The sequence below is a fragment of the Symphodus melops genome (genome assembly GCF_947650265.1).
Source record: "Symphodus melops genome assembly, chromosome: 18".
Lineage (NCBI taxonomy): Eukaryota > Metazoa > Chordata > Actinopteri > Labriformes > Labridae > Symphodus > Symphodus melops.
The window spans coordinates 17,851,634-17,864,147 of NC_136708.1; the positions used below are offsets into that span (position 1 = coordinate 17,851,634).

Consider the following 12,514-nt stretch of genomic DNA (forward strand, 5'->3'; position numbering starts at 1 on the left):
CAGTTAATTATAAAAAAGGTGAGTACGGTCATCCAGTCAGAAGAAGAAAAACGTCTGCTTGAATCAAACAATATCTAAATAAATCAAGGGGGTTTACCAGCTTTTCTCGAGCTTTCTTTTTCTTGTCATCTTCCTTCTTCTTCTTGCTCTCTGGAATCAAATCATCAAGCCAGCTCAGCTCTCTCTTTGTGAAGAAAAAGTCGAGAAGCTTTCGGATAAAGACCAGCGCCAAAACCTGGAGACATGCAGACAAGACATTTATTTTAAAAAAAGCATTAACATCACAAGACGGAAGTTTGAATCAGTTCATTTAAAAACGGCCGACATCAGAATCACTGACAGTCTTTCAAATCATTACCATCATGGGAAACACAACCGCTGCTGCAGAGGCCTTGATGACCCAGAGCAGCACCAAACAGGTGAGCTGCACCAGGGTGAAGATGTGGACCTTCCACAGCGGTACGTAGCGCAGGTAGATCAGGTCCGGCTGGTGCTTGGCAGGCATGCCGAACAGCTTGATCCTGTCAAAGAACTGCAGAGAAAACGAGGAAATAAAAGCGGCCATTCCATCCATTATTCAGAAGAAGGAACACGTTTAAATGAAGCCCTTTAGGGTTCTGAATTACGATCAAAGGTTTGGAAGCACAAGAAGCACAATTATCTTCAGCAACAGTTCCTGACTGCTGTTTCTGTTCAGAGTATGAGGGTGTATTATCTTCAAAGAGCAGCAGAGGAGAGTCTTACTTGAATGCCTTTGAGCGAAGAGACTCCCATGTAGAGAAAGACTCCGTACAGCACTGGCATAGGGATAAACTGTGAGGGACAGCAGAACTACAGTAATCAATCACAGCTCACAGGAAATGAGAGGAAATGATGGAATTTGCTGCAGTGTCAAATGAAAAAGACAGTCGTGAAATCGTTGCTAATTATTCACAACCTCTGGCCACAAATGAGTGACTTGACCTATTAAGGAGGGTCTAAAACGTGAGGCAATGGAGGGTGTATTATATCGATATCTCACCTTAAGCACTGAGGTCATAAATACAGAACAACCCATGAGAACAAAGATCATGAATCCAGTGACCCGCTGCTCCCTGATACCCAGGAACTTGGGCTGCTCTCCAGGCGCAGCGCAGCCAGACTCCACTTTCAGGCTGTTCACGTGGGAGATGGAGAGGACGGTGGCTGCTACGAACCATGGCAGGCCCATGATCGAGCACACGCCCAGCATCACCGCCACTATCAGCAAGTCCAGGTGATAGCCACAGCCTTTCTGTAAGACACACAGGGAGATAGACAGCCTGAAAGCCAGCTCAGCAGCCTTGGTTATTCCCTGTGCAGCAAATGCAATCCTTGAGAAAAAAATCATAATCTGTAAAAGATCAAATTTGAACATAATATTCTTGGAATTCTGGGTAATTTTTTGTCTAATGATAGTCCTGATTAAAGAACTCTGAGGCCAGAAAAAGGCTGACCGAGATTCTAGTTCCTCTGATGTAGGGTAGAAGGACAGACTAGAGAATCTATGACGGACAGGGACAGAGATAAAAGAGACAGAGTATTAAGGTCGAGACAAAACAAGAAGCGGTGTGTGTAACATTTTGGATTATTCTAAATGTCCCTCTTTGCACCGGTTGTATGTTCAACTCTTAATGCTGATGCTGTCTGGTGCATTCTCCACTCTCACTCCCCACAATGCTCCTTAAAAACTGTGCTTTGTGGTTTATATTTAATTTGGAACATCTTTTCCTTATCAGGTAAATAAACTCAGGGATTGGGATAAACCATCCTCACTCTTTCATTTCCAGTTGATGTTTCTTTGTATGGGAGTTGTAAATGCTGCATTGGTAGAGTTTGTACAGTTGGATATTACAGAAGGTGTAAGGTGAACTTTCCTGTAGGAAGGCAGGTGCTGACCTTAAGCTTGTGCTCCTTGCGGTTGATGATGACTGCGGTAATCTGTTGGTCCATAAAGATGAGGATGGTGCACAGCAGGGCAGGCAGCACTGCAACCAGCAGCGTCCACCAGGGATTCTCTCCTAACGGGTCCATCAGCCAGCCTCGGTTCTTTGAAGTTGGCTGTTGGGAAAATGCAGCAAAAGGCTATATTTAGAATACTAGGCATACAATAAAGTGAATTCTCTTTGTGAATGTTTTTTCTTTTCTTCATTTGCATACATGCACACACACACACACGTGCACACACACACTAGTTTCTCTTTACACACATATATCACTCTCTGACAGCCACATCTACATTCACATCTCATTTTAGTACAGCTCTTTCATTACTATGGCTGTAGGAGATTCAACACTGTCCCTAGTGGTTCCTAGGAAAATTGCATGTTATTTGTGCTGGTGGGCTCAAATGGAAAAATGGCACAATAAGATGGAAAATGGTCAAATCTGCAAATTTATTATCTATCAAAACAAAATTCACATTTGTATGCTGCAATGGTTATAAGTTCAAACATCTGTTTTTGTTCTACAGAGCATTCTAGTCAAAACTGCACTATATTTATTAAACTGTCAATACTGTTTACATAACCTTCTGATCACAAATGTCACTTTAACATGCCATTTACTGCACAGTATTATTACTATCTTTTCATTGTCCTGCTGAGTCCACCACAATATAGTCCTCTGTATATATCCCCCCCTTACTACCTGGATTGTATTTATGTTTATGTTATTATTTTATTCGATTTTTTGACTTTTTGTTTTTGATTCTGCACTGCTGCTGCTGCTGTAATGCCCAAATTTCCCCATTGGGGATCAATAAAGTTATATCCTATCCATTATAGGCCTTTTATAACTGGTAAGGTTCAAATTATAAAGACTTAGTAAAAATACACACCTTTGTGAAAAATTAATGCCAAACCATCAAAAATGGCAAAAAACCCCATCATAAAATACGTTTTGAAGTGTCCAAAAAGTGTACATAGGGAAGCAGAAGGTTAAGAGCTTCATTTAGAAATTAGCTTACAAATAAATCCATTTAAAGAGGAAGTGTTTATGTGTGATGTCTCATGCAGTGTTCAGACATGCTGGAATAGAAGCCTACCTCAAAGCGGTCGGGAACATTAAGTTTCGGAGAGGGGATCCCCATAAGATAATCCACCAACACCATGACCATGATGGTTATAAAGACAGCAAAGTCACTCGTAGTGGATCGCAGCTACACAACAAAGGATGACACAACAACACAGCTATGTTTATCTGTGTTTCTGAGAGATGCAGCATAGAATTGTCAGTCACACACACAGCAACAAATAGAACCTGTTTCTAATACAAACCACACTCTTTATACTTCAGGCGAGAGACACGGCAGAAATAATTACACAGCGACATCATAATAATGCACACAATAGCGGCACCTGTCTACAAAGAACACTAAGTGATAACAGACAAGCTGGTACTGTGTGGGAGGATGAAAGAGGAGACTGCTGCTGCATACTAACAACTGACACAATGTAAACATTTGCATAGTGTGAGAAGCAATATAGTGTGCAGAGTGATAAAAACAAGATCATCTCTTTCCACTTTGAATTTATAGAGGTTTGGATTTCAAACAGTGAATTAAAGCCGCCCTGTGTGCAGTTAAACGTGATGTTTGAAGCATCTCACCTTGGTGGGAAAATATCTCTGTGTCTTGAACTGCTTCAGGAAGGCGGACAGGAAGAAGGTGGTGAAGAAGAGGATGATGGACCAGAAGAGAACATCTGGGATGTAAGGTCCATGATGACCGCAGGCCTCGCCCACAAACTCCCCTTTCAGCATCTTACACGTCTATATAAGAAAATAAAAAAAAGGCATAAGGTTAGCATTGTAAAAAAAATAATTTTTTGGCATACTGTGTACAACTTTAACTATCTGAAAATGTTTATTATTCTCACGGGACATTTATTCCTTAGGAGGGGTGACATACAAAGAGCCGAGATGAGCGAATGTGTTGTGCGTTTGTGTGTGCTGGCCTCACCGAAACATCGAGGCTGGTCCATGGGATGGTATCTGGGGTGTACCCCGTCTGGTTCCACTCCTGTATGAGCTTTTCTGATATGTTGGCTGGTGGGGAGCAATGGCACCTAAAGATGGAAGAACAAATCATAACACACATATATTAAGAGTAAAAAATAAAGAAGGTGGGTTCATTGGAAAATTAGTTAGCCCCAAGGAAGACATGCATTGGCTCAACGCGCAGCTCTAAAAGGAGTTATCAACAACAAGAACAGCTCTTAAGAAAATAGAGTTTCCACTGCAACTAAATATGATGAGATCTGTTGTAAAATATACCGTCCGGATATCAATTTAAGAATGCATATACAAACCGAGACCTTCATTTTAGTTTATTCCACTGACTCGTTAAGCAAAAGATCTCCTATAAAAACAGATTAAAAATAAAAAATACTCACGAATAAAATGTAAGGTTTTCCAGGTTGTTGTGCTTGTTGACAGGGAAGTGTTCTCCCAGGTGAAAGAGCTTCTCCAGCGCTTCATAAATGAAGATGATGCAGATGAGTGCAGCAAAGGCCTCCTCTGTGAATCGAGTGATGTAGCAGACCAGGGAGCTAGCATCTGTGGCCACCAGGACGATACACAGGAAGGCAGTCCAAAGGCCGATGCTGGTCCGCAGGGACAGATAGGATAGTCCATAGTCACTGGAATGAGAATTGTTACATGTGTACGTTATATGAAAATGAACACAATTCATGATAAATGCCATGCAGACAATTTTCCATTTTGTGACTGTTTTCAATTTTAAATCAAAAGAAGACTTGCATGAACGTACGTGCAGAACTTGAAAAGGATCTTCTCAAACACTAAAACAGGACCTGTGCTGCCTAGAATAGTGAGGGGTTGGCCTGCGAAGAGGGAGTATGCCACTCCTGTCAGTGAGGCCCCAAACAGAGACTCTATGGCACTCTGTAGACACAGACGAGAGGGAAGGGGTGAGGGAGTGAGAAGCATGGGTAGAGGAGGTGAAACCACACCGAGGAGGACAGAGGGGGAAAGGCTGAAGGAGAAAAGACAGAGGTGAAGAGAAGACCGTCGGAATAAAACAGAGTTTTGATTAAACTGACATCCTTGGCTGTGTCTGAGAGACAAGATAAACGGTTTGATTGTTTTCATCCCGCAGACTAGACCTCGCCTGCTGCTGAGTTTACCCAGACGCATAACACACCAGCACGCAGACAGTCCCTATAACAACAGTCCCCGTCCGAGCAAGACATGATAGGCAAATGGAAAGAGCCGCAAAAAGACAGAGACACTTTACAGAAAAGCTTTCAGTGTGATAACAGATAAGAAGAGACAAAGACCATGTTGGAAAACTACTCAAATGAGTGTTGTTGTTTGTACATCTATTTTTAAATGAGATGAGATCTTTGCTTTAAACTCCGCAGCTTGAGGTGTCATTGTCATCTAACATACCATGACAACATCCATTTATCAAGTGCCACATGATTTGCATATCAGCACTTGGTAGCTAAATGTTATAATTCCTTCTATATATGGCAGTTTGTACAATACAGCACTTAGACAAAAGTTGTGCAGAGTTTTATTCCCATTGGGTTCACAAAAAGCCCAAGTGCTGACTCTTAAGTGCCCAAATTGTGGACTTACAATGTTGTTTTTTGTTGCCTCTCCTAGAAGCCCTCCGAATGTGATGACAGGGGACATGCAGGCGCAGTAGAGGAACAGGATGGAGGCTAGACACTGCAGGCTGAACGAGTCCCTGATGTCGCTCCAGTAAAACGGCAGCTTCCGTTTGATGTCCAAGATCAGACCTCCAAATATCCTGGAAGGGAACGGAGGTTTCATTTAATGTTTGACATGTACAGGAATGCATGATTGGATCACTCAACACTGACAAACTCTCTTTTAAATAATCAATAAAAAAAAAAAAAAGATGGTTTATTGCCATTGTTTTTACGAGTTAATTCAAAAGATGCATTATATGAACATCTAAATGTTTGGAAAATCAGGTAGTATCATGACCTTATGATCATGCATCTTTAGGATATAAAATACTAAAAACAGATGCTTAAGTCCAAAATGTTTAAAACAGGGACAGAATTCATCTTCATGCTCATATTGTACAGAATGTCACCGTCCACGAAGCCTCCTCTCTTTGTTTCTGTTCTTTCAACATTGCTTTTGAGGGATTTGATTTCACACCTTGTAATTCTTCATCACTTCCCCCTGAAACCTGTCCAAATTCTTTGCGCTGGAGGTCTTATTTGATTTTGATTTCCCTCACACCTCTGGAATAACCTCTATTTCCAGCCTCCAGCTTTCTTTGCATTAGCTACTTGCACTCTTCTGTCCCCTTGTCACTCCCTCGTAGCAGGAGCCTTTTATAGTAGCAGTTTGAAGGGAGAGTGAATCTGTAAATAATACAGTGCCTCCCAGCTGATGTGTGTGGGTGTGTGTCTTGCTGAGGTTTTCAAATAAACACATTTTTCTTGCTGTGTGGCCTGGGATCAGGAGAGGCAGCATGAGTTATTGATAAATGTCAATCAGCCACTGAGATGGACAGAATACAGCACAAAGGTATTTGCTAACAAACAGTAATGTTGAGATATAGAAGATAGAAGCATGATTGTTGCTGTAGGTAAAACAATTTACAAGGAAACATTTTTCATGGTGTTATTAATCTGATCTTGATTGGAGAGCATTGGCAGCAAAGATATCCTCTCCATTGTAACTGCTAATAAGTTTGCAGGTCCTGTTAACATGACACATGATAAACATGATTTATTCAACATTAATACTAGTGCTAACAAGGGTGTTCATTAAATGAGGACACACATAATAAATGTAGGCTTTTTGATGCTAGTGAAGTTAATAATAATTCCTATTCCAATGAGTCCAATGATTGGTCAGTCCTTTTATGACTGCCGGTTTAAGAAGCAATATTTAAGTCCCTGTGCCGTTTCGCCTTCAAGCTGAATCTTGCGGAGGTGTAATAGAGGGACGAAGTGATCCCCCCGCTGTACTGTAGAGGTAGAAACAGAGCAGGTGCATGTCTGTATTCACAGCCTGGGGCACCGATGTTAAGTTGGCGCAGAATCAATGTGATTGTATTAAGATGTGATGAAGGCTGAGCTTAGTCTCGGCACTGTTACGTAAAAAAAAAAGCAAGCTGAAAAAAGCTATAGTCAAAGGTCTGCAATGAAAATAAGATAAACATACCTTCCGGTCCGCTGCAGCTCAGGCCCTGTATGATTGTCCTCCTCCTTTTCCTGCTCACCCGATGGAGACGCAGTGCCATTGGGCTGGGACGGTCTCTTCCTCTTCATCTGCATGCCAAAGGAAATGAAATGCATTTAAATCTTTCAAAGTTCCTTCACTGTCATGTTTCTTTAAATCCATAAGGGGGCACTCTCAGTGTGATCATAGTGGTATAAGCTAAGGTAAATACAGGAGACCCACTGTAGTGAGCGGAAAGCTTAAGGATATTGTTTCTGAATAGAGATGTAAGGATGAGGTAAATATGTACTGTGCAATAACATTACGAGGCAAATTTCTGTTCTTTTATTTCACATTGTATTTGAATGTCTCTGTTCATCAAAATGAATCAAAAGTAATGAAAGAAAAAGACTTTCACCTGAGATGGGACATTCTTAGGGGGCTCAATCCGGATAGTAGGGTCCCATTCTCCAGGAGGCAGGACAGTCACTTGATCGAGGAACTCATCTATCCCTGAGAGGAGATCTGTTCGGTCTTTAGCCTTGTACGCTACGTCGTGGAAAATCTTTTAAATAAGAAAGATAATGATTGTTCATGGGAGTTACTTAAACATCTCAGCAATTACAAATGGTACTGTTCACAGAAACAACAGAAAGGCGTCGCATGTTAAAATAGAGCACAATAAAATACTATATTAAACCAGTATCATCATTCAAAAATTACACATTTATTATATTCCCGTGTCTTAAGTTCCAGGACATGCCAAGCTGAAACAACGAGTCAAAGAAAGGGGTCCATCTTTCTTTCTCTCACCTCATCTGTCATTAATGTTGCCATCGATCTCCCAATCTCATGGTATTGTGGCCCTTTGCCATGAGGACCCAGAAGCAGGAATAGAAACCTTTGAAGAAGACAAATATACATAAAACAATAATAATCACTGAGTATAATCAGTTAATTGGGAATCCCAATTTTGAAAGACCCATTGATTCTTTGGACGTGGATACAATTTCAGTGAGAATCAAAGTTATTCCTTAGGATTTATTAGTCTCAACTGAGGGAGCTTTTACAAATGACTTGATTAAACTGAATGTAATTATTGTACCTTGTAGGCACAGGCACCTCTGTGAGGCCTGTGATAAGGACTGCAGGGGAAAGCCTTACGAAGGCAATTATGGGTTTCTCCAGGAAATCCACTTCTCCCACCAGTACGTTGGAAGCTTCAGCACCAGGGGGTATCTTTTTCATGAAATTCATGTCCACCTAACACCAGTACAACCAAGAAAACCAATGAAATTAAGGAACTGGATATGTAGGAACATGCAAATAATAAATGGAAAAAATGAAACAATAGACAATGTACAAAGACAAACACAAAAAGATGAAGTAGATTGAATGAAAGGGAATGCAGCAGGTCGCTCAGATGCTTTGAAAGCTGATAGTTTCATATTCTACAAGGTACTGAGCAAAGATCGTCCATCAATGTGAAGCATTACTTGTTTTGCTATTTTAATATTGACTAAAAACAGATCTGAGCAGGACATTTTCTTCATCCTTGTGTAGAAAAGACTGCGCCGTGGTCCCCTCCTTCGGATCCTCTGACTCATCTAAACACTGCATCTTGTTGTTTTGGCAGTCGTTGCTGTTTTAGAATGATAACTACTTATGGCAGTCTGCCATTTCTTTGAATGGATGAAGAGCTTCAAAATGGTAGGACGAATGAGGGCCATGCGAGGGAGGAATGTTTTAAAAACCAAACACAGTTACATAACCGTGTAAGACTTTTACTTTGATGATCAATTCTTTGTCCATCACAGGTGGGATAATGTCCTCAGATGCCTTTTACTGAGACCAAAAGAAAGAGGCTGATGGGAATGTGATGGTTGCTTCCATACAGGCAGTTTTCAACACAGAACACTGAAGCGTCTGTGGAAAACTAATGAACTCATGGGCCCCTCCACCATGATGGGACTGGTTCTGTGCTCAGTGCTGTGCTCATGTTACCTTGCTTAAGTCGACACTGCTGCTTTCTCTACTGACCCCTACTTTGGACGGCCTTCTTTCCATCGCCTTGTTGCCGTCCAGGTTGTTTGGGACAGAGTTTGGAGACACCATTGGTCCTGGAAGGGAAAGGAGGAGAGGAGAGGCAGGGGGAGACAAAGCAGTGATGGATGCTGAGTTAGTACTCAGGGAGCAAAGACTGGTGCAGAATACCAGTGTGATTCACAATAACATACCACTTGTGATGTTGTTATTCAAAATCAACAGTCTGTTATCTTTCTCTCTTTCCCTCTAGTCAGGCTTTCATTTTTAAGAACACAACAGAAAACATGTTCACAGTAATTTTCCACTGTGATTGAGCAGTTCTTTTTCAAATGGGCTCAATAAACCAAGGACAGTTTCACTGATGAAGTTTATCAGAGATTATCTGTTGGCAAACAAACCAGCCACATAATCCCAGAGTCTAAGCTCTGCAGTTTAGTGTATGTGAAATGTATCTATTCCCAGTTGCGATTCTAGTCTGTTGGGGCCCAAGGCAGAAATTCACTGGGGGCCCCTCCAAACACAATTATGTATGCCAGTGTTCTTTTTTCACTCCCAGACAGATCATTCCTCTTCATTACCCTTTAATGGTCTAACTGTAATGAAGGAATAACACATGAGATGCTCAGCAAGGCAGCGAGAGTGAGTGCTGTTAAATGGGGCTCTATTAGGGAGGCTTTCTTCTGTCATTGCAAAATTTTACATTTTGAGCTACTGCTGCGGTTCTCAGTTCATCTGCCTCGGGGGGGGGGGCCTTTCTGGCCCGGGGCCCCCCCAAGCAGTTGCCTGTCTTGCCTGTTGATAAGCAGCGCCTCTGTCTGTTCCACTTTTGGTCAGAAAACTTGACGACCACATTAGGGTTTGCAGAGACTCAGTGTTCTACAATGATCAAAGTGTGTCTGACTTACAAAAGACAAGCTTTAAACTGATAAAACACAAACTAGTTCAAATGCTGCGCAACATTTGCCGTTTGCTTTTCCGATGTTTGACAACAACTAAAAGGATTTCTTGCAGTAAAACCATAAGTGCAGAATTTGTTGATTTAGCACAGAGCTGCTGTAAGACTGTGATGTCTCTCCACAGGGGACAGGATATATCTGACTGGTTGCTCCTCATTTGTTGAGCTCATTATTTTGCCGCTTAAGTTAGTTCTACTGAGACTGAATATTGCCAGCCCTGATTTTAAGGTGAGAGAATGTCTGATATGCCTGACAGTTCATCTTCTTCAGACTTCAGCACCTTCAAGTGTTGAAGCTCTGGTATTTTTGTGCATAATTGGCAGCACACTTCCACATTGCTTTATTTGATTCGAGCCATACCAGATCCAGGAAACGCTAGCACTTGAGGTGACACGATAGAGGGAGATGAAATGAGGGAGTGATGTATTTGAATCCAAGGATAGCATATTGGACACTATCCTCTGAAATTCAGATTAACACTTCTTTTACCAGATTTTTCTTTGTCTTGGTTTACACATGAAAACATTTCTCATTTCACCACCAGGAAGTCTTTTTTGTTTTACTTCAGGAGTTTAAAAAAAGAAAGGAAAAAAAAGAAAAGATAACAGTGCTCGAACAATAAAGCACATGCTCATTTACATTGGATCCTGAATCAAAAATGTGTTCTACCAGCAGACTTTTTGGCAAAGGATCCTTACACTCAAACTATACCCTGAAGTAACCCCAGTGGATTCTGGGTAGCTGTGGCTGCTGAACAGGAGCATGATTGCTCACATACCCAACAAAGCCCCTTGGAATCAGGGAGGGATTAGTTTAGGTTGCGTCCGCCAACACACTTCATTCAGGAAGGCTAAGCCCTGGAATGCTCCCCCATACTAGCCATTCAACAGTGATGGGAAGAGAAACATAAATAACTCAATTATGCAAATATCGTCTTTTTTTGTTGGGCTGTAGACTTTCTGTCTTTTCTAAAAAAATAAAATAAAATCAGGATGTCAAATGTATTCACGTTGTTTTTTAGTAGTAGTTGTGCAGACATGGTGTGTTGTGAGATCAAGCTAATGCTGGTATCTTTCTGCAGTTTACAAGTATCTGTGTATATACGGGGGATTATAAAATGGCATAAGGTAACCATGTGAATGGTACAACCATTTGCCTTCATAAAGAAATGGTTCACTTCATGCATTATAAAAATGACCAGGAGTAGCAGAGGGATATTAAAACAGAGCAAGTGTACTGCTGACTGCCTGCATGCCCTGTGTACAGGGGTTCCATCAATGACGTATCAAGCAAATAAATAGCTTTAAAGTACATAAGCGAATCGATTACTTTCATCCTGACAGATTTCACAATAAGACATTTTACTGTGTAACCTTCTCACTGTACAATGAACAGACCAAGTGATGTTTAACACCAGCAGTGTAAATAACACCATCGTTACATCCTGCAGGGTGATTTAAATGTAATAATGAAGGCTTAAAACCCCCCTCTGAATAGTAAACAGAAAGCTGATGTCAAGACCTGTCATGCCTCTTGGGAAATTATGTATATTTTCCGAGAAAGGGTTACAATTACAGAAGCTTGTCAGCTATAATCAGACCACCCCAACCTTTAAGAGTCAGCTCCCACCAAGTGATCGCTGTTACTATTCCATCCTTTGAAGTTGAGCGATCACAAACACAGTCACACATGCGCGCGCACACACACACACACACACAGTCTAAAAATAAACAGACATGGGTCGGTTTGAGAGGAAGGAAAAGTCACTGTAGTTGCCAATATGATAGCACATACAGTACAAACACAGCACCCTGGTTTCTGGCTTATATTTAGCCATGCTGCTGGCACAAGCTGCCCTCACTACCTCATTCTATCGGGTAAAAGAATGTTTATACCCAGGAATTGATGGCGGCAGAAGAGCATGGGTGCCAAAATGAAGGGATGGAAAACACACAAGCTGCAAGATATTTGTGTATACTTTAAATGTGGAGGTAGCCTGGAAAGATTTACGACTTGAAAGCACTGTAAGGTCAAAAGCCCCAGACTCTGCAGTGTGTTACATTATAAATTATGCTCTCAATGTGCAACCTTTACACATTTTACAGGTGCATCATAGTACACTCCAAAGTGCAGTGCAATCATTTTGTGTTAATGATTAAAACATAGACGACGGTTTGCAAAAACAGATCCCTAATGGAATTCCTCTCTTCTTATTATAATGGCGAACACTGCATTAGTCTCAGCTCATAGGACTTGTTGTAGCTGTCCCTAGTAATCAGCACTTCCTGGATTGGAGTGGGAAGATGGAAGAGGGGAGTAGG

The 12,514-nt window shown here is 41.3% G+C and overlaps 1 protein-coding gene across 2 annotated transcripts in view; it reads right to left on the reverse strand.

Annotated features, from left to right (window-relative positions):
• LOC306839859 (sodium bicarbonate cotransporter 3-like) overlaps positions 1-12,514 on the reverse strand; it is a 36,737-nt gene that overhangs the window by 4,222 nt on the left and 20,001 nt on the right. For both annotated transcript variants that reach the window (XM_079368804.1, XM_079368805.1), the window contains exons 7-22: positions 9,196-9,311; positions 8,297-8,454; positions 8,005-8,092; positions 7,610-7,756; positions 7,195-7,301; positions 5,623-5,797; positions 4,790-4,923; positions 4,413-4,658; positions 3,980-4,085; positions 3,628-3,789; positions 3,065-3,178; positions 1,918-2,079; positions 1,022-1,273; positions 745-813; positions 359-532; positions 98-235 (exon numbers count right to left, since the gene is read on the reverse strand). In XM_079368804.1, the coding sequence (XP_079224930.1) occupies positions 98-235; positions 359-532; positions 745-813; positions 1,022-1,273; positions 1,918-2,079; positions 3,065-3,178; positions 3,628-3,789; positions 3,980-4,085; positions 4,413-4,658; positions 4,790-4,923; positions 5,623-5,797; positions 7,195-7,301; positions 7,610-7,756; positions 8,005-8,092; positions 8,297-8,454; positions 9,196-9,311 (2,348 nt within the window). The remainder of the gene's footprint in view (positions 1-97; positions 236-358; positions 533-744; positions 814-1,021; positions 1,274-1,917; positions 2,080-3,064; positions 3,179-3,627; positions 3,790-3,979; positions 4,086-4,412; positions 4,659-4,789; positions 4,924-5,622; positions 5,798-7,194; positions 7,302-7,609; positions 7,757-8,004; positions 8,093-8,296; positions 8,455-9,195; positions 9,312-12,514) is intronic.